Source organism: Lottia gigantea (genome assembly GCF_000327385.1).
Source record: "Lottia gigantea unplaced genomic scaffold LOTGIsca_121, whole genome shotgun sequence".
Lineage (NCBI taxonomy): Eukaryota > Metazoa > Mollusca > Gastropoda > Lottiidae > Lottia > Lottia gigantea.
This window is the reverse complement of record NW_008707245.1, coordinates 651,395-675,527: the sequence shown is the minus strand read 5'-3', so window position 1 is coordinate 675,527 and position 24,133 is coordinate 651,395. Positions and strand designations below refer to the sequence as shown.

The 24,133-nt window shown below is 35.7% G+C and overlaps 4 protein-coding genes across 4 annotated transcripts; 3 read left to right on the top strand and 1 right to left on the bottom strand.

The window, feature by feature from the left end:
* Nucleotides 1-399: 399 nt before the first annotated feature.
* Nucleotides 400-1,927, bottom strand: LOTGIDRAFT_138080 (hypothetical protein; the record flags this gene model as incomplete). Its single annotated transcript, XM_009048453.1, has 7 exons — nucleotides 400-522; nucleotides 714-775; nucleotides 978-1,058; nucleotides 1,258-1,377; nucleotides 1,492-1,531; nucleotides 1,651-1,716; nucleotides 1,856-1,927. Coding segments are annotated over 7 exons (564 nt in total), but the record flags the coding sequence as incomplete, so codon positions are not given.
* Nucleotides 1,928-3,423: 1,496 nt separating this feature from the next.
* On the top strand, nucleotides 3,424-4,861 carry LOTGIDRAFT_237898 (hypothetical protein). The gene is made up of 3 exons (XM_009048452.1): nucleotides 3,424-3,496; nucleotides 3,736-3,805; nucleotides 4,606-4,861. Exons 1-3 carry the CDS (start codon nucleotides 3,445-3,447, stop codon nucleotides 4,808-4,810), a joined length of 327 nt encoding a protein of 108 aa, XP_009046700.1. The 5' UTR covers nucleotides 3,424-3,444; the 3' UTR covers nucleotides 4,811-4,861.
* Nucleotides 4,862-6,664: 1,803 nt separating this feature from the next.
* On the top strand, nucleotides 6,665-10,420 carry LOTGIDRAFT_171879 (hypothetical protein; the record flags this gene model as incomplete). The annotated part of the gene is made up of 14 exons (XM_009048451.1): nucleotides 6,665-6,719; nucleotides 6,981-7,094; nucleotides 7,323-7,377; nucleotides 7,589-7,629; nucleotides 7,765-7,993; nucleotides 8,147-8,242; nucleotides 8,349-8,444; nucleotides 8,576-8,671; nucleotides 8,759-8,854; nucleotides 8,974-9,069; nucleotides 9,184-9,279; nucleotides 9,397-9,491; nucleotides 9,599-9,704; nucleotides 9,841-10,420. The coding sequence occupies 14 exons, from the start codon at nucleotides 6,665-6,667 to the stop codon at nucleotides 10,418-10,420; spliced, it is 1,851 nt and encodes a 616-aa protein (XP_009046699.1).
* A 4,663-nt stretch (nucleotides 10,421-15,083) lies between these two features.
* On the top strand, nucleotides 15,084-20,985 carry LOTGIDRAFT_151397 (hypothetical protein). The gene is made up of 12 exons (XM_009048450.1): nucleotides 15,084-15,212; nucleotides 15,574-15,738; nucleotides 16,005-16,204; nucleotides 16,437-16,516; nucleotides 16,657-16,794; nucleotides 16,944-17,020; nucleotides 17,238-17,334; nucleotides 17,576-17,662; nucleotides 17,854-18,001; nucleotides 18,199-18,272; nucleotides 19,649-19,793; nucleotides 19,997-20,985. The coding sequence occupies exons 1-12, from the start codon at nucleotides 15,180-15,182 to the stop codon at nucleotides 20,133-20,135; spliced, it is 1,383 nt and encodes a 460-aa protein (XP_009046698.1). The 5' UTR covers nucleotides 15,084-15,179; the 3' UTR covers nucleotides 20,136-20,985.
* Nucleotides 20,986-24,133: the final 3,148 nt, after the last annotated feature.

The window sequence follows — 24,133 nt, the reverse complement described above, 5'->3', positions numbered from 1 at the left end:
AAAATTCATTCAACATCTAAGAAGATAGATTTTCCATGAGAGCGTCTGCTTGCTTTAATTCTGCAAAAGATGAATATATTAAACATATTAGGACTCAACATTTTTAAGTAACCAAGCAAATGGCATCACAAGATAGCATCCTCTAGTCAACTGAACAACAGCCACCTCTGAAAATTTCTATGAAGTGTCAAGGAACAGATGTGAACTGACATCATATCACAATAGCACCTTATTCTGTTAGTCTACAGCCATCCCCTCCTCCCATTCCATATCTTCCTCTAAAGAAATCCTATGATACAAACAAGGCAAGTGTGACATCATATCAACAGCACATCATCCTATTGGACTACAACCCTCTCTCATTTTGCTACTTATTTCACAACAGTTAAAAAAAATGGATCACCAACCATTCAATAAGACTCTAAATTTATCAGCTGGTACAGTGAAGGTTACAGGGCTTACTGTGTTGGTATCTGGATTTTTTACATTTAATTTCATCTGTACACAGGGTTCACTTACATCCTAAAATAACCACAAATAACATGAATCAACAGAAACGGACGAGAAAACAGGTAACATCTCTGAAAGTTAACCCTACCCCTCTGCTGTGGTACTATGATGAGTGCAGGGATATTGTTTCTTGACAAACTCATTTAAGCTCGAGGAAAAAGCTCTGTTGAATGTTGATTTGTGTCATTGTATTTAATCCCTACCTTAAGCTCACTAGAACTAAGAATATAGTCAACTCTCCACTGCACCGAGTCTAAATGAGATACTGAAAAAAACAGAAGTGGATAAGAACAAGATTTGCATGCGAGTATTATTGGGTCAAAATGAATTTTAGGATTTTCTAAAGCTAATTTCCCTTATTGAACACTTCATGGTGTTGCCAATTTCCATCAGCAGAATTAGAAGCACAATGTTTTGACCAAAAAAAAATTCTGTTTCAATGAAACATCCTGCTAAAAATGCCTTACATCTTAAACTTTGTTGCTGTAAATGTTCCTTTAATTTTTCTAGAGCATCACTGTAAGATTTACATAATGATGTGGAATGTTCTGAAAATAGAGGCGTATTCATTACACATATATCAATTGAATTTTTATTACAAAAATATTCAGAATATAGTAAACACGCATAAAATGGATTTGACAAACACAGGTTCTTTCTACCAGCTGGTCCTTGGCAAAACTTCTTGGCATTGATCTAGTGATACTTGGTAGAGATTAAGAATGATAAAAACATTAATTTACAAACCTTTAGGAAGACCAAGTTGTTGTAGTTCATTAGACAAAGTTTCACCATCTACGTTGTATTTGGCTGCCGAGGTTAAAATAAATGATAAAACAGCTATACTGGCTTTGACATCACCAGTTTCTGAAATGAAATGAAGTTTAACATGTACAGTCTGTAGAACATAAAGCCAGGCCCATTTAGAACAAATGCACTTGAGTCCACCATAACATAATGGAAATATGGTTTCTAACTTACCAAATTTGGCATCAGAAGTTAACTTTGAAACTTTGTCATACTGCAAAAAAAAAAAAAGGAAAGATGTCAAGGTTATAAGACAGATTGACATCAAGATTCCTACACTCTTACTAATTCAGCTACAGTCCATCCTCGAAAAAAGATACAAAATATACTTACATCAATATCAGTTCCCAGAAGATCCTTTAAAACTTGAACACACAGTAACTTCATTTTCACTGATGTCTAAAGAAAAAAGTGTGCTTCATTTTAACATTGAATTTTAGTTGATAATGCATTTTAGAAGTAACAGTATCCAAGTTCCAAAGATGCAGAGATAAGCCCCAAAACTTACACCTTTGACAGTAACTAAACCCCTACTTACCATCTTGGCCAAGGTACTAATTTCAGCCAACACCCAATCGGGGCAATCCAATTCTCCACAAAATCTGAACCTCTACAATGAATGAACAACATTTAGGTATTAGGAGGTGTAATCTGACACCGGGCCGACTCTGAAGGATTGGTGAAGCATTAGTAGTAGTCACTATGCTAAAACTGTCTATAAATTTCCTGGTCAGAAGCTACCACAGTCACATAACAATAGAAAGTCCTGCAAGTTGTGGTTCCATCGCCATTTGCGACGAAAAGAAACCGAAAGTAGTGCATTATTGCCGATGTAAAATAAGAAATAAAGCATTTGAAATATGAAATCAAGAGCAAATTTGGACCCTATTCGATAAAATCGTGTACGAGGTATGTCCTGTATGATTTCTAGGGAAGGATATTCGTTATAAACAACATACATACCATTTTTATAATAATTCAAGCGAATTTCTAGATTTAATCCACCATTAAAATTCAAACCGGAAGCGGTAACGCCCACTTTTTAAGGTGAGCCTAAAATGCGAAAGCGGCATAATTGACGAAATGGAAAAGAATGCACCAAAATGTTCTGATAATGATAATGGCATACCGCAAGGTGCTAATATCCATGATCAAACAAAATATGATGACGGAGATTGTTGAGTGCTATTTCAAGGCAATCCTTTGACCCAAATTTCAAAACCTATGGGGTCAGTAACCGAACGATCTACAAATAGTTAATTGAAATAAAGTAGCTTTTTTCATAGACTATTTCAAAAGGTTAAAAATAATACAATAATGGCTTACCATTGACCGAGAGGGACTAAAATGATAATGACCGATTGGCACTTTATGTTAAAATAGGGCTAAACTCTTTCTATAGACAGGAGGTTAGGAAATCTAATGGAGTTTTACGTCAGACATTTTCTTTTTATATCGAATATTCCGAGGAATGTTGTCAGATTTCGGTTGAGTGGAACCTATGAACATAATATGCACAAACGAAACTAAAAAGAAACGTAATATGACCATTACAAATATTCACAGTTTCAAAATGCACCCCCCCCCCCCCCCCCACCCCATCTTTTTTTCTTCAGCTTTATTCACCAATTGAATCCCACGTGTCGTTGACATCAATTTAACTCCAAAATTGGCATCTCATTCGAAACCACTTCATCTGCCCACAACTTGAATATTTTTCACATTTTTTTTCAATTTAAAATGTAAAATCCTACTAACAGATGGACATTACGGTAATTTTATACAAAATTACGACCACTTTTTCAATTGCATTCATTGTCTGTCTATAGACAACATTCCATACAAATTAAGCACACCAAAAACGGTTGACCATAACTTGTTTGTCATTGGTCAATTTCAAATCAGCGACCCAATCAAAAACACTGCAGAACAACTCACTAGGTGTTGCGAGCGAGAATGAATATTCATATTAAAGCTATCATGGTAATTCAAATGGATAAATAAGAAAATTACTCAATTTGGCTTAAGCACCGATTTTTATATTAAAAATGTAAATAAAGTGGCCTATATAAGCGGAATAGGTTCGAATTATCCCAATATCTTCACTTTAGAAATTCTACAGACAAAATGAAGGCAGTTTTTATCCTTTTGTGCTTGGCAGTCACCGCTTTCGCCGTTGGTAAGATTTTCAAATCTTTTTTTAAAAGAACGTTTGCATATTTTCACTTCAAAAAAGTATTATAACAAAAATTTCACAGAATTTACTTGGGGTAGCTGATAAAGCTCAATTTCAGCCAAGTGTATCAATTTTCAGAATGAAAATATGGAGTTTTGGTTTGTATGCAATTATAAAATGTATTTCGTTGAAATCTGGGAGAAAATTTCAGGAACGAAAACTGAATATAACTTTTGTTTCAGAGGTGAACGAAGACTTTGTCAAATCTGCTTTGGAATTAAAAAGACATGTTTTGGAATCCGGAACTCTTCAGTAAGTATTAAACCATATTTCATGGCAAATCTGTAAAAAATAATCTCTGGGGGTGCTTCGAATGCTTTGCTATCTCTGGTCAAGATCATTTTCTACCCATCAGGACATTTTCGCTTCTCCGTAGTAAATACTGCGGACAAGCGGGCTTCTTTTTAAAAATTAACTCCAGTGTAATTAAAGCATGATAGCTTTAAACACACTACTCCCCTGATCAGTCTAAGACCAGCATTTTCCTTCCCATTTCAGAGGTCATTCTGTTGGGAAGAGGAAGATGCTGGATTTATACTGGTCAAAAATGATGGGCGGTAGATGTTCTCGCCTTTATAACATGTGCCACATGTTCCAAGACTGTTGCGGCAAAATGTTCTGTAGCAATTTCTTGAATGGCAGATGCGTGAAGGAGTTGCCTTATTAAATTATCCACATTTTTACACGAATCTTTGAAATGTAAAAGAAAATTATGTTCGTGATATCTGTCAAAAAAAATAAAGTCCTTTTATCCATGTTTTTCATTCTCTGATCAACTTAAAGCTATCATGTTATAATAATGAATCTAAATCTACAGGGGATGTCGAGTATTGGATATGCAGACTTGTTCGAATACGATTTTTGTCACTTTAAAGCTATCATGAAGTTATGAAAAAATCTAAAAATAACGACAATTTACAATATTTAAAGCACTTTTGCATGATGAGAGATGAAATAAATAATTAAATAGGGTAGCAACTAAGGGGGTGGGTCTGTGAACCCAGAGCGGGTACTTGATTCAACAGAGTCCAATGTATTTGCTTCATTTCCAGAGACCCACGGGTGAAGAGAGCCATGTTGGATTTACACGGACGATGTAACCAGGTTGGCGAACCATGTAATATGAGAGTTGGATGTTGCGACAAGGACAAGTACCGCTGCTCAAACTGGTTACAAGGTGGAACATGTGTCGAGAGAGGGCAAGAGTACGAAAGCCAAGTGGACGCTATCAAAGAATACTTCGAGAATCTCGCTTAATTCCATCTGTAATCTCATCATATAAAAATAAAATGTTATGATTAGGCTAAGAAATTATTTCTTTTTATTCATTTTAACATTGTCTTTGTTTGAAAATGGAGTTTTACGCCCTACTGTCCGCTTCTTATTGTGTTTTGCGACCTCACATTTCCTCCTCTTATTGGGCTAACGAAGACAAACGACGCAATGCCTTATGTCAGGTGATGGGGGTGGGGGCCTTTTGTGACATTATTGGTGAAACAAAGGTTTACGAGTCAGAATATCCATCTACAGTATCAAGGGTCGTTGTAAAAACTGACTCACACCCTCTTGAGGAACCATCGTGCTTATTCATATCGTTTCCTGTGTCCTGGGAATGGAGAAAGGGATAACGTTTTATATACGTTTTACTCCAAGGGAGAGAATTCATCACAATTTCATTTGACCACTGAGACTAATTATGAAAATGTTTTAAAATACAATTTTAATCGAAAGTGTAGTACAGTATTAACCCGGTTTGAGAAAAGGAAATCAACTTTCCATAATAAGTCTTCGGAGTACTGTAATTCGAAGCATTGCACGGAGGTACAATGAGTACCTCTCAATATAAGAGAATACCCCATATACCCTCTCTGTATCTGGTTTTCCTACCTCCTCACCTTTCTGTACTCCCTACCATCTGTTTTCCTGTCAAACCACTAATCTCTCCTGTAGGCACTAGTGTCTGGCTCCTCTACTATCTCACTTCATTCTACTTCGGCGTAACTCTTCTTCTTCTGTAGTCACCTTTACATTATCTCTCTCTCTCTACTTCTGTCTCCTTTACTTTATCTCTCGGTCTCTCTCTACTTCTGTCTCCTTTACTTTATCTCTCGGTCTCTCTCTACTTCTGTCTCCTTTACTTTATCTCTCGGTCTCTCTCTACTTCTGTCTCCTTTACTTTATCTCTCGGTCTCTCTCTACTTCTGTCTCCTTTACTTTATCTCTCGGTCTCTCTCTACTTCTGTCTCCTTTACTTCATCTCTCGGTCTCTCTCTACTTCTGTCTCCTTTACTTCATCTCTCGGTCTCTCTCTACTTCTGTCTCCTTTACTTTACCTCTCGGTCTCTCTCTCTCTCTACTTCTGTTTACTTTATCTCTCGGTCTCTCTCTCTCTTTACTTTCTGTCTCCTTTGATTTATCTCCCCCGTTCCTCTCTCTCTACTTTCTGTCTCCTTTGCTTTATCTCTCGGTCCCTCTGTCTACTTCTGTCTCAAATACTTTCCCTACTTCTGCCTGTCTCCTCTGCTATCTTCTCTCTATTCCTATGTGTCTTCTCTCGACCCCTCTTTCTCTCACTCTCTATTCCGGTCTGATCTACTTTCTCTTGGCTCCCTCATCTCTCTGCCAGTCTCTAATTTTCTCTCGGCTCCTTTCCTCTTGTACTCTTAGGCTTTGGACCCTGTAAATTGTGGATATATTACAATAAATCTAATATAATCCCTAGAGCTACTATTTCTTAGTTCAGAAAGGTCGACAAAGATTGCACTGTGGCGTTCGAAATTTGCTTATACTGCGTTTTAGACCACAACTGCGAATCAAAATTTCACTTTGAATGGAGGTCGATCATTATTTTTAAAACATAAAAGGTGTACCGGATGAATTCATTATATATGATAATCACTCCGAATAAAATCAAATCGCAATTGTCAAAAATGTACTGACTTCGTTTAATGATTAACCCTTTTGACCGGACGAGTTTCAGCCAGTGGAATTGTCGTATTTTGGAACCAGAATAGGAGTAATAATTGCAAAAAATCAGATATATATGCCAACGTTTGCCATGTTGAGACAGACAGGTATTGGAACGCTCCAGGGGTTGTAAGGACTATCAACATGAAGCTGTTATTTCCAGTCGCTGTTTTGGTTGCACTTTCGATGGTGTCTGCAGGTAAGCTGTTTTATTATTGAAGAACACTTGAACACTATAATGATTTGTGGTGCGTCTAGTGACCAAGAATAGTAAGTACTATAAAACGATCAGAAAAATAAAGTGTGTATACCGAATGAAAAGACATTTTTGTAGAGTGTATCTGATTAAACTTTCATATCCGAATCACATGTTCGCAATATCAAATATGCCTTGTCAATATCAGTGTTTATCCATAATGGTCACTAGATCTATCAATCTCGGATTTCGATTTTTTTGTAGGACCTATATTTCATGAACTAGCGCAAGCCGAACACAACATTGAAAACGCTGTAAATGATGTCGGAAAAGATCTTGCAAACACTGCCCAAAATGTTGAAAACGCTTTCGAATTAGGTGAGTACCTGCATGCATTTTTATTTTCTTTTTTAAGGGCCCCTAGGATTTCATTCTTATCACTAATTAGCACACTACTGTGATCAGCGTTTGATCCCAGCGTGGGTGATAACACTACAAGGACTGCTTGGTTTCATTCTAATGAGCGGATTTTCCATGAGCCTATATAGGATTATTCTGATGATAGAGCATCATTCTATGTTGGAAATATTTCTTTTACCTCTGTAGAAGTGGCACAAGAAGCTGATGAAGGATTGGAAATTTTCAAGAGATCTTCCAAAAGGTAATATATTTTCACCAAATTCATTGTCTCGATAGAATCTGAATCAGCAATGTTAAATCGTAGAATATATTGATCACGTATGGCTTTGTTTCGAACCCGTGGTACCTATACCCACTGTGGGTAACATCAAATACTTCATGGCCAGCTTTCGGGTCACATTGACGAGGAACATGAACCAAGCTGTTGACAATATACTCTTTATTTATTTTAGGGAAGACGATAGCTTGGAAATTGGTGACAAAAAGAAGAGAAGTAAGTAGAATGAACAGTCACTTTGAAGATAGAATAGACCCTTTAGAACTGCCAAGAGTCTATGCAGTCGGTATAGCATGCCAGGTTCCGTCTTGCATACCAATTGCCTATTTAGAACCATATATAGTCTGGTAGGGATTGCCCTAAGCTTCATAATGACAGAAGCTTTCTTGCAATTTCGGACTCTGATAAGTGATGTGGGTAACTGGAAAGATTTACATGTAGATGAAATCGGGTTCTATGGAACGGGTTACGGACTTCACCATTACAATTTATTCACAGGTTCCATAGTCGCTGACGTTGATGACACAGCTGAAGATTCAAAGAAGAACCTTGGTGATATCATCGCCAGATTTGTCAGAGGGTAAGTGTTCTTGGAGATACTTCCCTTTATGCATGTTTTGGGTAGCTTAAAGGAAATTCCGACGATTCAATACCAAATCGTTCAATTCATATCTAGAGCAAGTACGATCCAGTTCAGGAAACCTTACAAATAGGTATCCAAATTTCTTTTCAGAGTTTTTAATATTCGAGGAGATTTAGCAGAAGATGTCGGAGAAGAACTTGATGAAGCTGGTGAAGATGTTGCTGATGTTTTTACCAAGAAACGAAGGTAAGCAAAATATAAAGTTTTAATGATTTTTGGAAAGCTTGAAACAACGGATACCTATCGCTACCCTCCCCTTCATAATTCTAAAAGCCACAATAACCTATTCCAGATCTCACCAACGACGAGGTGATTTAGGAGAGGACGTTGGTGAGGCACTTGATGAAGCTGGTGAAGATGTTGCTGATGTTTTTACCAAGAAACGAAGGTAGGCCTATAGCAATCTTTCACGATTTTACGACAGCCTTTGATTGTGACTATCTTTAGTAGAGTTTATGATGTTTGGAAAACTGTAATTAACTTTGAGTTTTGTGTAATGTGTGTTGCTGTTCTTTCCAGATCCCATCAAAAACGAGGTGACGCAGCAGAAGATGCTGGTGAGGAACTTGATGAATTTGGTGAAGATGTTGAAGACGTTTTTACCAAGAAAAGAAGGTAAGTAAAAGATCAAGTTTAATGATTTTGGGAAAGCTATTGATACCTCGCCTTCAGAATTCTAAAAGCCAAAATTACCTTTTTCAGATCCCACGAAAGACGAGGTGATTTAGGAGAGGATGTCGGTGAGGCACTTGATGAAGCTGGTGAAGATGTGGCTGATGTTTTTACCAAGAAACGACGGTGGGCATCTCTTTTAAGATTTTTTTTTTTGGAAACTTTTTGATGACGTTAATCATTCTAATCTCCCATAGTTTCTCCCTTTCATGTCCAAATTCTTAAAGCCACGATTTCCTTTTCAGATCCCATCAAAAACGAGGAGATTTAGCTACAGACGTCGGCGAGGAACTTGATGAATTTGGCGAAGATGTTGCTGATGTTTTTACCAAGAAACGAAGGTGGGAATTTTTTTTTGTTGAGATTTTAGGAAGCTTTTGATTTCTTTGATCTTTTTGATCCTGATGGGTCTCCTTTTGATGTCCAAGTTCTGAAACCACGATTTCTTACTCCAGATCCCATCAAAAACGAGGAGATTTAGCTACAGACGTTGGCGAGGAACTTGATGAATTTGGCGAAGATGTTGCTGATGTTTTTACCAAGAAACGAAGGTGGGCATCTCTTTTACGATTTTTGTAAAGCTTTTGATGCTCGAAAAACGTTTGATTTTGAACATGGCAGCAACAAGATTTGAGCTTCGTGTAAGATTATACTGCTGTACATTCTAGAGCCGATCAAAAACGAGGTGACGCAGCAGAAGATGCTGGCGAGGAACTTGATGAATTTGGTGAAGATGTTGCTGATGTTTTTACTAAGAAAAGAGGTAACGAGTCTGTTTTCTTTTCGATTTCGAGTATGTTGATAAAACATTTTATGCTAATGAATACCTAATGTTGAGAATTCTCATATATATCTACATTTTGGTTGCAGGAGACGGCGCAGAAGAAGCTGGTAAAAAATTGGACCAGTTTGGCGAAGATGCCGCTAAAGAACTCAATGAATTCGGAGCTGATGTTGAAGAAGTATTCACAAAAAGGTAGAAATTGCTATTTTTGTGTTGCCAAAAATTGGATTTGCCATTTTACTAGATAACAGCTAAATTCTATTTCTTATTTTATTAATCCAAACTGGAATTACTGTTGAATTTTGGAGATTTTATGCTTATTTTACAGATTAGACGACAGCCGAGATACCGACAAGCGTGATGATGATAACAGCCGAGATAACGACAAACGAGATGATGATAACAGCCGAGATAACGACAAACGAGATGATGATAACAGCCGAGATAACGACAAACGTGATGATGATAACAGTCGAGATAACGACAAACGTGATGATGATAACAGCCGAGATAACGACAAACGAGATGATGATAACAGCCGAGATAACGACAAACGTGATGATGATAACAGCCGAGATAACGACAAACGTGATGGTGATGATGACATCAGCCTAGATATCGACAAACGTGATGATGATAACAGTCGAGATAACGACAAACGTGATGATGATAACAGCCGAGATAACGACAAACGAGATGATGATAACAGTCGAGATAACGACAAACGAGATGATGATAACAGCCGAGATAACGACAAACGTGATGATGATGATGACACAGCCGAGATAACGACAAACGTGATGGTGATAACAGCCGAGATAACGATAACAGCCGAGATAACGACAAACGAGATGATGATAACAGCCGAGATAACGACAAACGTGATGATGTTGATGACATCAGCGTAGATATCGACAAACGAGATGATGATAACAGCCGAGATAACGACAAACGTGACGATGATAACAGCCGAGATAACGACAGACGATAATCAAATTAAAACAGCATGCATTAGTAATTTTGTATTTGCAGATTTTGTATCTAAATAAATCGTTATTTTATAGAAAAAAATATTGTTGGTATTTCACCCGCCTCCACCATTTATGTTTTTGTTTTTATTTTTTCATCAGAATGGCCAGCTAGGCCTTGATCTCGAGCTTAATTGATAGCAAACTAGACCACGACCAATTGGTCCAACCTCGAATGAATTTCAGTGGCATTAAATTTAACATTTCGAATGACCTTACATCTACCAATTCAAAGACCAATTATCCATTAGTCATGAAAGGTCCTTCTAATAATATCTAGCTGAATAAAAGATGAACTTAATAACATGGACATATGTAGGGGTATACCAGCAGTTCCAACTTCATTGCTTCTGACCTCAACACGTTTCAGAATTAGCATCCTGCTTACGGTTCGTCTACAATATTACCGAGCCACGACGATGATGGCTCTCGGTTGGTTTGAACAAAATCTGAATTTCGGTGTTTTGATCGGTTGGGGAATGGGGATTTCGAGATGCTCAAGCTAGACGTGTTGACACTGCATCATCAGCCTCACACATCCACCCCCGACCTCCCCCCTCCCTCTCTATCCCCCTCCTCCTCCACTTTTGCCACGTGTTCCATCTAGAATCAGCATTCTAAAGTTCATACACCCAAATTATCAGGCAAATGACATTTATTAACTCTAATGACGGACAATTAACCACTTACTGTCACGGGTTGTATATCTCCGATTCTGATTGGCTGCAATGATATTAATAACCAATCAAAAATGCTAGAAATAAAACCTAATTAGGAATGATGAAATTTGAGAATGGAATATATATCTCGGAGCTTATTTTTGACTTAATTTATTTCTGTATCAGACAGCTGCAAGGACATATACAAAATGAAGCTTGTGTTACTTCTCGCTTTCGTGGCAACCTTGGTTTTGGTTTCTGAAGGTAAGGTGTTTATGTATACTTTATGGTAGCAATGGGTTCGAAAAGCATGTAAGGATATTATAATATCCACCTAAAAGGGTGGGGGGGTGGGGGGCGGGGGCAACATAATCCGAATACGGCTTTGTCTTCGGCAAGTTTCTTTGGTCGACGGTACCCAATTCACCATATTTTATGTTCATGCTTCATGACTTGTATTTTGTAGCAAAGGAACTGAGTGCCAGAGATGCCGTTGATACTGTTGCAGACCATATTGATAGAGTACTTAAAAGGTAGGAGATCTTTCTTACCATTTTGGGGGGTGAGTGGCTCTGTAAACATTGGTACCTCTGTAAAACTTTAAACATCTAAGGGACAAACACTTGCATGAACCTCCATGAGCTTTTTGGGCCTCTATGAGTCTTTGGGCATTTGTTGGTCTCTTGTGCTTCTGTAAAACTTCTTTCAGTCCTCTTAAATCCCCATTACCTTTGATTTAGGAGCGCCGAGAAGAGAGAATGGGGTATCCATTGGAAGCTGGGTAGATGTTCCCGAATGAACGAGGAATGCAGTGGTATTCAACATTGCTGTGGAGAACTGGATTGTGGAGGCAGAAAAATCGGTTTCTTCGGAAATGTTTGTAAAAATAAGGATGATTAAAACTTTGATGTGTTTTTCAGTCGTTATGTATGGGAGGGGGGGGGGGGGCTTGGGAGGGCCTGTTTCAATTGCCTCCTCTGCAGATTCTAGTCTATAAGAATCTTTAACAGCACAACAGACAATCCAATGGGTCACCCATAACCTCGCGATGCACTCAAATAATTCAAAACCATATCGCAAAAGGCTTAAAATATTTTAATGATAAATACAACGATGATTATACAAGAGAAATAAATGTTCAATTCGCAATCCAAGATAAATATCCACCAAAAGATGATGCTCTCTCTAATGAGCTATAATACAGCAACTACTGGTAGATCGACGATGAGCCCGGCTGATGTTCAGATACTGCATTTTATCAGTCGAAGTCTTGACGGCTATTTTGCTGACAAAAATTTATATTTGAGCGCAGAAATTGCCGAGATAAATGACGCAACGTGACAAAATGCAGCATCTGAACTTTGAACTATGACCTATGACCTTATCAATTATAAAGACTATAATACTTGGCGTCTTTTGGCTTGCAGACGCCATTTAGGAAGCTGGTGCAGTAATAGTTTTTTTTATCGCAGCACGCCTGCAACATAAAACAATCCTCGCCGGGACCCACACAAGGGAGGACATTCAGCATACCTGAGGGTCGTTTTCTGAAATAAAATGAACTCGTGAAAGTGGGAATATGCCACAGTGCAAATGAGTTTTTCAAGGTCAAATTCCTATCAAGAGAATCCACATGCACAAAGCGTTTCGTGTTTCGTGAGGTCGCTGTCTTTGCTCTTATTAGTTATGTTCTCAAGTGGAAAGTCTACATTTCTTTGACTGCAAAATTTAGAAAGTTTTACGGTCTAAGGGAGAAAACTCTTTTCATGAAAATGTATAATGCATCAGACTACAGTTAACTTCTATAAACATGTAAATTCAGTGTTAATAAGGTATTCTGATGAGGTTTTTGTATCCGAAGCTCATGTAAACAGCATAAGATGACCTCGGGTCAGTGGAGAGCACTGTAACTATTAATCCGAAACATCTGCCTCTTATCCGGCACAACTTTCAAAATAGCTATCAGAGGCTGGATAAGAGGCAGACGTTTCGGTCTATGTTACTATATTATTAGAATGTTACTGTAGAAATTAACTTACTTAATCTCTCGTGCTGCCAAGACATGTCGTCTGGAGGCGAAAGCCGACTCTAAATTATCATCATTGACATCTGGAGAGAAAAAATATATAATGCATCGTACATTGCAACGGATGATCCTGGGAAGATCAAAGACAGGTCCCCACAAATCCCGTCAACATAAAATGGGTGCGAAAATCTGGAACCACAAGGTTTGTTCACGGACCAACTGGTGGAAAGTATCCTCATTATTCCAGTCAACTCAGCAGTTAATGGGGGGGGGGGGGGGGATAATCAGGGAAGATCAATACCAAGAGGTTTTGTCCAAGAATCAGCAGGTAGATGAGATCCTCAATATCTATAACGCAATCATAAATGAGTGCAAATAATCCAAACAAGTTCTATATCAAAAAGAGATTGAAGAAAAGATCAACTTACCAACAGCGAAAGCGGCAACAGCCAGACACAGAAGAATGAAAACTGCCTTCATTTTGTATCAAGTGGTTCTGGAGATAGTCTGTTATAGTAAAATCCTGGCCAACTCCCGTTCGTCCACATATTTATATAAGTTTATTAGCATTTTTAATCGGAAAATCGCCGTATTTTTTTATTGATTAAAATTTCTGGCAATTTGGGTGTCATCTAAGGTTTATGGTTTCAGGAACGAGTCAATGTTACTGTAGGGCGTAGGCCTGGGGTGTCTCGACGCACCATCCTTCCCCAATCTACCGATTTCCAACTGGATTTCGTTGATCTTTATGGAAAATTTCACCATCGGAATCTATTATTTTTGTAAACGAACCCTGACAGAAGTTCCGCCATATCATTAGTTTTGGCATTTCAGAGTATTTCGGCATTATGGAACCAAGATTAGAATCGAAATCTCTCAAGGTCACAAAAATGCTACGTCAACATGTAGAAGAATTTCAGTCCAAATGAACGAGGAAAAAGGAAAATTAGGAAAGGGGTGGTAGTGGTCTTAATGTGGCCCTTAGAGTCCATTGAAAGAGAATTTTTAAATTGAATTATGATAGGGGCGGTGGTCTTTAAGCCCCCTCATTCCCCCCCCCCCCTCCCCACCTTCCCCCACGTCCACCCTAACGTTCAGTCCCCGATGTGTAGAGAAGCCCCCTAATTAGCAAAAGAAGGCATAGAGGAATAGCTAGAGTCCATTGAAAGAGAATTTAAAATGTAAATATGATAGGGGCGGAGGTATATATAAAATGTAAATTTGGTAGTTATAATTTTAGTCATGATAAACTGCTGACACCAATTAACTCATATTATTATTTCTGTTTATCACTAGAACAATTTACATTATTCATACACCAATCACAAAACGTGGGAAGCAAAAATACCAAGGGTCAAACAGTCTTTTAGCACCGAGATATCGTTTGGGTTCACAATTCATAAGCTGTATGAAGCAGTCTTTGAATGCGTTTTAATGTGAGCACAATTCTACGAATTCTAGTGGTCAAAAAATGACTTGATCACTATCAAACAGTGCTACAGGTTGTGAGGGGGCAGCACTATCCTACAGAGAGCGTCGTCGCACACAGAAACACCCCTCCTTGTTAATCAAATGAAGTTACATAATTAGAAGTTAACTGTTGTCAGAGCCATTGTACATTTTCTTAAAAAGAGTTTTCTCCCTTAGACCGTTTAACGCTGTTAAATGACAAAAAATTTCGAAATTTTGCAGAAAACACAATAATATCAATTTATAAGCAAATTTATGCATATTACCACGATGATTAGCCCTTTTTAGGAAGAAAAACATCTGTTAAAAGTCTTGAAAGACAAAAAAAATCGGTGTAAAAATAGAATATACCAATGACGTCATTGCTAAATCCGCCATCTTGGGTGAATTTGTAAACAAGAGAAAACCATTGACTCATAATCACGATTTTATTTTGAAATATCTTTCATAATATACGTTTCATTACAAACCTAACCGTGCCATTATGGGGTGCATTATAGGAGGTCTTGCTGGAACCGTAAGTTTTTGACATTTGGTGGATACGATCGTTTTTATGGCCATTTTTAATGACGAGGCGAAGGCAATATTTCCTTGTTTCGCAATAACAATACGCATAACAATGGCTTTGTTATCATCATAAAATTGCTTATCATCTTTTAGATTAAATAAAATAAATTATACAGGCCCATTTTCTTTTCAGCCATAGAACACACATTGTCGCCATTCAATTTTTAAAGAGCCATTGGAATTTTTTAACCCACAACTTAATGATAAATTCCCCCACCCCTCCCAAACCTTTCCCAATTTTAAAACCAGATAAAAACATTAAAAATAAAATGCACAACCTAACAAACCAAAATTGATATTAATATTTTCAGGCAGCATGTTGTTGCGGCAGTGCAGCGTGTAGTTTATGCTGTGCCAGCTGTCCATCATGTAAGAATTCAACAGCATCAAGAATTGGATATGCCCTGATGTTAATAATTGGAGCTATTGTTGCTGCAGTTATGTTAGATCCTGGACTGCGTGACAAACTAGATGATGTACGTTTTTAGTTTTTGCAAAAGTTTGCCATTTTTGGTGTTTATTAAGGTCTTGGACCATGTAATTCTTCAAAAACTTCATCAGTGAAGCGTTTCATGAAAAGATATATGTTCACATTACTCACCTTGAACGTTCACTGTTCATTATTCAATTTTATCTGAAAGTGAACATGAATTTCATTAAAAATCATCTTAAGCCTGAATTTTAAGAACTCGGCGCCTAACCCAAAATAGGTCAGTCTAATTCCCATTCTTGTCTTTTACAGATTCCAGGATTGTGTAAGAATTTTATAGGACCAGATAATTTTGATAATTCTGTGTTCAGGAAAGAACAGTGTGACAATGTCGTGGGATATTTGGCTGTATATCGAGTCTGCTTTGCAATGGCGGCCTTCTTTTTCCTCTTTTCCATCATTATGATAGCGGTTAAAACTTCCAAAGATCCTAGATCAGGAATTCAAAATGGGTGAGTGTATGAACAAGATTTGTTTAGCCATAAACATGTTGTTTCAATACCATTCTGAAAAGTATTAAGGGTAGTGGTAACTTGAATATCTATAGAAAAGATTTATATTATAGACAAACGGGATACTGGGTTTTCATACGCAAAAGTGTTAAGTGTATTGGTAAATTGCATAGCTTTATAACTATATCATTTAAACAGTGTATCATAAGGGAAATTCTGTTTCTATTTTTAGATTTTGGTTCTTTAAGATCCTAATTATGGTTGGATTATGTGTTGGAGCTTTCTTTATTCCAAGAGGTGCTTTTGGACAAGGTGGGTAATAATTACAAATATACACACTCTGTGCTGCTAATGCTCTGAATTTATTTGTCAATTAGTGTGCTAATGCTGCTGATTTGAAAAAATTTCCCTCATTGCACACTTAAATGTATTTCCTTTTCTTTTTGTTGCAGCTTGGATGATAATTGGTATGATTGGGGGCTTCATCTTTATTTTGATCCAGTTGATTTTATTGGTTGACTTCGCTCACGGCTGGGCTGAATCGTGGGTAGAGAAATATGAAGAGAGTGAAAACAAATGCTACTACTTTGGTAAGTTGACTCACAGAGGCATGGACCGAGGAGTTCGTTTTTCTTGCCTAGAGGCAGACATGAATGTAATTCTTAAACAAAAGTTGTTTGTAAATGTACTATTTTGTATTTTTACAGTACTAATTTGTCTTTTTTAAATTTGGTTTTAGGACTGTTTTTCTTTACGATTTTCTTCTACATTGCTGCCATCGCCATGGTAACGCTCTTCTACCTATACTATGCTAATGTAAGTATAATCTTTTATCTATCAATTGCTCAGAACTGTTCAGCAAGCTTGTACATCTGAGTACAAATATTGGAATTATGGGCACCCCCTTTGCCAAACTGGTTACATAAGGGTTTGATGACAGAAACGTGCCAAAAATACCAAGAGTTCTTATTAACAGAGTTACCAATTCATGCAATAGTTGAAACTATTTGAAATTTTTTTTTTCTTCTTCCAGAATGAAGATTGTAAACTCCACAAATTCTTTATCAGTTTTAATTTGATATTGTGTGTTGTTATCAGCATTGTTTCAATCCTACCAAAAATACAAGAAAGTGAGTGCTTACTGATACCCATAACTCTTTTCAATATTGAAATTTAGTACCTGATTCATATACAATTAAAGTGAATCATCAACTGGGCTAACTGGTCAAATTTGTCCCATGGCAAACTGGTATGTGTTTTTGTTTAAAAAGTGTTGTTCATTTTGCAAGATTGTTTTTTAGGAAGTTTGTATATCAAGCCAACCGCTTTGTTTTGTCACTATGTTTATGAAGTTTGTAATTTGTATTTCAGACCAACCTCGATCTGGACTACTACAAGCTTCTCTGATCTCTTGCTACACCCTGTATTTGACCTGGACGGCCATGACTAACAATCCTAGTAAGTGTTGCCCTTGGTTACACCCTGTGGGTGTTGGGAATGCAAGAGTAGGCCCGAGTCAGAGGGACTTTCACAAAAAATATTATAGGCCCGATTGGCCAAGTTTGCTTTGCTGTGTGCACATTTACAGTTAATAAGACCATTAGCCAGACGACAGCCATATTATATTAATGGGCTTGTTTGATTTTCAGATAAATCCTGCAACCCTAGTCTATCAGAAGTAGTGAACCCAGTCAACTCTACATCAACTAACACTGGAGACAACAGTAAATTGGTAGTATTTGATTGGCAGGGTATCGTAGCTATGCTCATTTGGTTGTTGGCTGTGCTGTACTCAAGGTAAGCCATCAAAGATAAACAAGCATGACCGTTGTCATTGCCCCTCGGCAACTTTCAAGCCAACTAAAAGGCAAAATACATTCCATGTTTCACTATTTTCATTGAAAATTCTGCCAAAAGTGTACATTTGCAAGTGAAAATAGGTGTTTCCTAACTATATTTTGGCAAGTTTGGTCATATTTATATCTTTATTTCAGTATCCGTACATCAACTAACAGTCAAGTTGGAAAATTGACCTTATCTGAAAAAACAATCCTCCAAACAGACACAGGTAGCATATCCACCATTTTGAATTTTTTATTCTTCCGTAATTTTTAGAAGAAATGTGTCCATTCTGAGTGCAATCTTGCTTTTATATTTCACAATTCTGTTTAAAGTTCAAATGAAATGTTGTACAAGCGCTTGAGACTAAAAAAATGTAGACTTGAAAGTCCAGTCTAAATTAAACTAAGATCGCAGAAAACAAATATTTTTAGAGTAGACTTGAAAAGCCAGTCCTAATTTGTATGATTAAAAAGTAGACTTGCAAGTCCAGACTCCAATTGCTCCCAAAAAGTATTTATTGAAAATTTTCTTGTTCATTTTGCAGATGAAAATTCAGGTATAATTTATGTCCTTTTTAAAGTGGTTGATTCTGCAGTTCTTGGAAATTTACAAAGAGCTTTTGCTAATTCTGTTGCTGATTAAAATGCATCTCAATGTGTTTCATTTTTTTCTGTGGGTTACTTTGATCATTCTAGATTTGACAAAATTTGGATTGGTTGAATTGGTGAACACATCTCTCTTATATAAGTTGTTAGATTTAGATTGAGGAAAGTGACCCTTTTACTTTACATTGCATGTAATTTATTCATCTCTTAGTTACTAATTTCAGTATTGAATTTTAAGAATGCAGAGTTAGTCACATTAAGACAAATTTGTATATTCACATATACTGTTAACATTTCACCTTTGAACTTTGAACTTGCTTAGCATCCATTTTATTCACACATGTTCTTTAAAATAACTTAGTTAAAAGTTCATATTTATGTTGTTATTTGTTTTGTGTTATAGAAATACTAGCTCTAGATATTTCGTTTCATTTTTTTCCTATGGGCTTTGTCACACATTCTAGATCTGAAAAACTTAAACATGAAAGCTCAGTTATTTTTTTTATAAGAATTCATTTACACTTGAGCATTTGATTGGTTATATTGGTGAACGCAATTTACTAAGAATGTTGTTAGATCTGGAATGAGAGAAGTTACCCATAGAAAATAAATTAAAGGAAATATCTTGCCATTGTTAATGTAAACAGTGTGTGAAGTTATATCAGCTTTGCTTACAAAACCACAGCTAGAATAATCAGTAACCTTAAACTGAAAGCCTATCTTACATATACTTGACCCAGTATTTTATATTAAAAAATATGGTTGAATATTTATATCATAGTTCTAAGGAAAAAGTTGAAAAATACAGTATTTTTTTAAGGTGGGGCTTCTGTCTGAATGAATTTTACCTGTGTATATCAAAACTGAATTGATTTCTAGATTGAATTGATTGCTCACTTGATTGATTGATTTTCTTTATTTGATTGACATGTTTTGATAACTTGTCATAATGTATCTTGATAAGTTGAAAGCTACTAAATATATTGATTGATTGTAGGAACTGAAGGAGAATCAGCTGAGAAAGGAGGTCAGTCTGTAGTAGATAATGAAGAAGAGGGAGTTGCCTATAGCTACAGTTTCTTCCACTTTATGTTATGTTTGGGCTCCCTATATCTTATGATGACTCTTACCAATTGGTACAAGTGAGTATATTTTATTTAGTATGGCTGCAAGCATTGGCCATGGATTGAGGTTTGAGCCAACCAAAGATAATTGAGGCATGCAAGTAAGGAATGGAGGTTAGTCCTCAACATTTAGAAATGATAAAAGACGCCATTTTTAAATTGCGTCTGCAATTTCCACAAATTGTCTCCCTTTGACTACAATTGCTTTCATTCATTTTCAGGCCAAGTTCCGACTTCAGCACTCTCAACTCCAACATGGCGTCAGTCTGGGTGAAAATATCATCAAGCTGGGTGTGTCTGATCATTTATGGCTGGACACTTGTGGCTCCCGTGATACTAAGTAACAGAGAATTCAATTAAGACTGGATGATCATACATAAAGTAGATTTATTGTTCTGATACAGGCTAAAACTTCTCTGGATAATCAAATCAAAATAAAACTCAATGTAAAGTTCATTTAATAATGAAGACTACATAGATTTGATTGTCCAGACAGAACTCTTAAACCAAGACTCCTTAAGGCTGTGTTTGATTGTTCAAGCTTGGTTTGATCAAGTCAATATATGTTTATACTGTAATTTTGAATGACAACAATCCAACACAGCCTCTCTGTATATTGAAGACTTACACTTTGTGAAATTGGCTTAAAAATAGCTAAAAGATCGTCTGCTTTTTTTGTATAATAATTGTATGTATATGTTTGCATTATGTATTAAAATTTGCACCAATTTGAAACCAAACCGAACCAAACTTGCTGCTAACAAGGAGGAAAATAGCACCCAAAAAAAACACCCCTAAATTTGGGAGACCATTGTATTTAGAAATTGAAATTTTTGCACCTTTTTCTGTAGATATTTATTGCTTTTGTAATGATGTTTTGTTTTTTTTTTGCATTTCAATAATTGTGATACCAATTTTTATATTTTGCTTATTTTGTGACAGTTTTTTCTAGTGAATGTGAACCCTCTTAATAAGTTGAGCCACTCTATACACTGTGTCAGTCTCAACTCATATTACTTATCGTCCTGTGCCATTTAAAACGTCTTTAATGCATAGCTCAACTCAGTTACGTCTAAATTTGAACCACAATGACTCCAGCTATCTAAAGCTTGATCTAAATCTTTGAAAGAAATTACATGTATATCTTTAATTCTTATTGAAATAATATTCTTCAATGTATTGTTACAGTAAATAAAATGTTGTTTTTTACAATTTGTTGTTATTTGTGTTTGTATTTAATAGTGTTTATGAAGTTGGTTGAGACCAATGTTACACTGTGTATATTATTATAGACAGAGGTATTGCTGAACAATTTGGGAAATTCTAACCTAAACAAGAGCACTCCATTGAGTGTGCTGCTCATATTTGTGTTGAATGGTCCCCAATATGGACACATAAATGTATTGGACAAATAAAAATGCCTAATTAAATTCAAAATCCATACCTTCATAAAAACAGTGGTCTCCCAAACTCTTCTCTATACAGGAAATAAGTACAAGTGTATAGGGGCTGACATCTTGAATTTGGGACAGTTCATTCGAATACTGAGGGAGAGTAGGTTGGACAATTGTCTTTACTTAATGGGATTATTCCAAAGTGAGATAATGCAACAACCCCTCCTTGTCTCTCCAAGACAAGCAGGAATTCTTCCACAACAAAGAAAAAAGACTTTTCAACTGAAATATTTATTTTTAATTTAAAAATATAGAAATATAGAAAGGTATTCAAGAACACCAACAATAAATGAGCATTTTATCATATAGCAACAACTAATAGATCCAGTTTTATACCATAGCAACAACTACTAGATCCAGTTTTATACCATAGCAACAACTAATAGATCCAGTTTTATACCATAGCAACAACTAATAGATCCAGTTTTATACCATAGCAACAACTAATAGATCCAGTTTTATACCATAGCAACAACTAATAGATCCAGTTTTATACCATAGCAACAACTAATAGATCCAGTTTTATACCATAGCAACAACTACTAGATCCAGTTTTATACCATAGCAACAACTAATAGATCCAGTTTTATACCATAGCAACAACTAATAGATCCAGTTTTATACCATAGCAACAACTAATAGATCCAGTTTTATACCATAGCAACAACTAATAGATCCAGTTTTATACCATAGCAACAACTACTAGATCCAGTTTTATACCATAGCAACAACTAATAGATCCAGTTTTATACCATAGCAACAACTAATAGATCCAGTTTTATACCATAGCAACAACTAATAGATCCAGTTTTATACCATAGCAACAACTAATAGATCCAGTTTTATACCATAGCAACAACTAATAGATCCAGTTTTATACCATAGCAACAACTACTAGATCCAGTTTTATACCATAGCAACAACTAATAGATCCAGTTTTATACCATAGCAACAACTAATAGATCCAGTTTTATACCATAGCAACAACTAATAGATCCAGTTTTATACCATAGCAACAACTAATAGATCCAGTTTTATACCATAGCAACAACTAATAGATCCAGTTTTATACCATAGCATATTGAGCTAATGAAATAGAGTTTTACATTTTACACCATAGCATATTGAGCTAATGAACTGGGGTTTTACATCATAGCATATTGAGCTAATGAACTGGAAGAGGGTTTTACATTTTATACCATAGAATATTGAGCTAATGAACTGGGGTTTTACATCATAGCATATTGAGCTAATGAACTGGAAGAGGGTTTTACATTTTATACCATAGAATATTGAGCTAATGAACTGAAGTTTTACATTTTACACAATTTTCTAAATCATGAAGTACTACTAATTTGAAATTTAAAGAGCCTACCCTTCATAACTGTCTATTAGATAAACCATACCCTTACCCTTTCTAATTTTGATTATTAAGAGATAAGTTAAATAAGTTAAATTAAAAATAATTGGATATACCACAACCATATTAGATAAAATATAACAAAACAAATTTTTGATTTGAACTTAAAATGAATTTTTTTTGGGATGAAAATGATAAATAAACTTTGCTGAATATTGTTAATTACTTTCAACTTATATTGTTGAATAATTTTCAAGGAAATTTCATAATAATTTTCAAGTTCAATTCATAATAACTTTCAAGGAAAATGATCAATTACTTTCAATGAAAATTGTTTACAAATTTGCCCAACAATAATACACAAACATAGGCCAAATTTTTAACGCATTTTTCTAAATATATATAATTAACGAAGCTAACATCAAAATCTGAATGAAATTTAAATGAGCATAGATGAAAAATACAAAAATATAATAAATATCAAATCAACAAACAGCAAGATGAAAATTTGGCATGAAAAAAACAAAACAGTCTGATTATATTCCTGATCTTGATTTTTTGTTTCCTGTTGCAAGTTCTCACATTATCTATGATCTGAATAAATTCTTCTATGAGTATTGTTCCAGCAAATTGATTTATGCAACCAATCAAAAACAGTGTTATAAGTGAGAAGACAATTCTAGTTGAATTTTAAATAGAAATATTCCAGAACAAAGCATTTGATTGGTTGGATAATTTAATTGATTTAGAACTTTAAGTATAAAAATTCTTTAAGATTATGAATAGCAAAAACAGAAAAAACAGAAAAAACATGAAACAAAATATCTAGATCTGTTTTTGAATCAGACTGATGTCTATATATTATTTGTTCAGCACTACACAATATAATCTTGGAAGCAATTCTAAAGGCATATATCATAATATATTTCTACAGTCTGAAACATGCTGACTTTAATCTAGTTTTGACAGATGTCAGCTGGCTAGAGTCAAACAATGATATATGAGATTTATGAGAGAGAAAGGTTATTGTATAAAGTGCTGAAACAAGCAGTATTTCTATATTTAAAAAAAACTGCTCAATGCATTAATTACAAACCTATTTCGTTCAACATAAGCTAAACAATTTCTCCAATCCTGCCTTTCTGATTGGTCCATGGGTGTTGAATGGCACAATTGATTGCTATGCTATACTATGCTTAAGTCTATGTAACAGGGCTAGAAAAAAGTCAACAGGTTTGAGACTAGTGGCACTACTTTAAAAACAAAGAGATATTTTTAAATACACAATCTTTAACGGTGAACCAGAAGCTTAAATTTAACATACATGTCTGACTAGAGTCACAAAATGACTGGCAATTATTATACATAGCAGGATACAAATTTAAGCCAATAATCCATTCAATAAAATCAAGTTTAATTAATTTGGCCTCTGGTACTCCTTTGAAATTGAGCAAAAATTCACGAAAGGAAATTTCTAAAAAAGCCTGTAGCTGATTGGTTGATGTGGAAACAAAAATGATATTAACCAATCAAATCAAACCTGG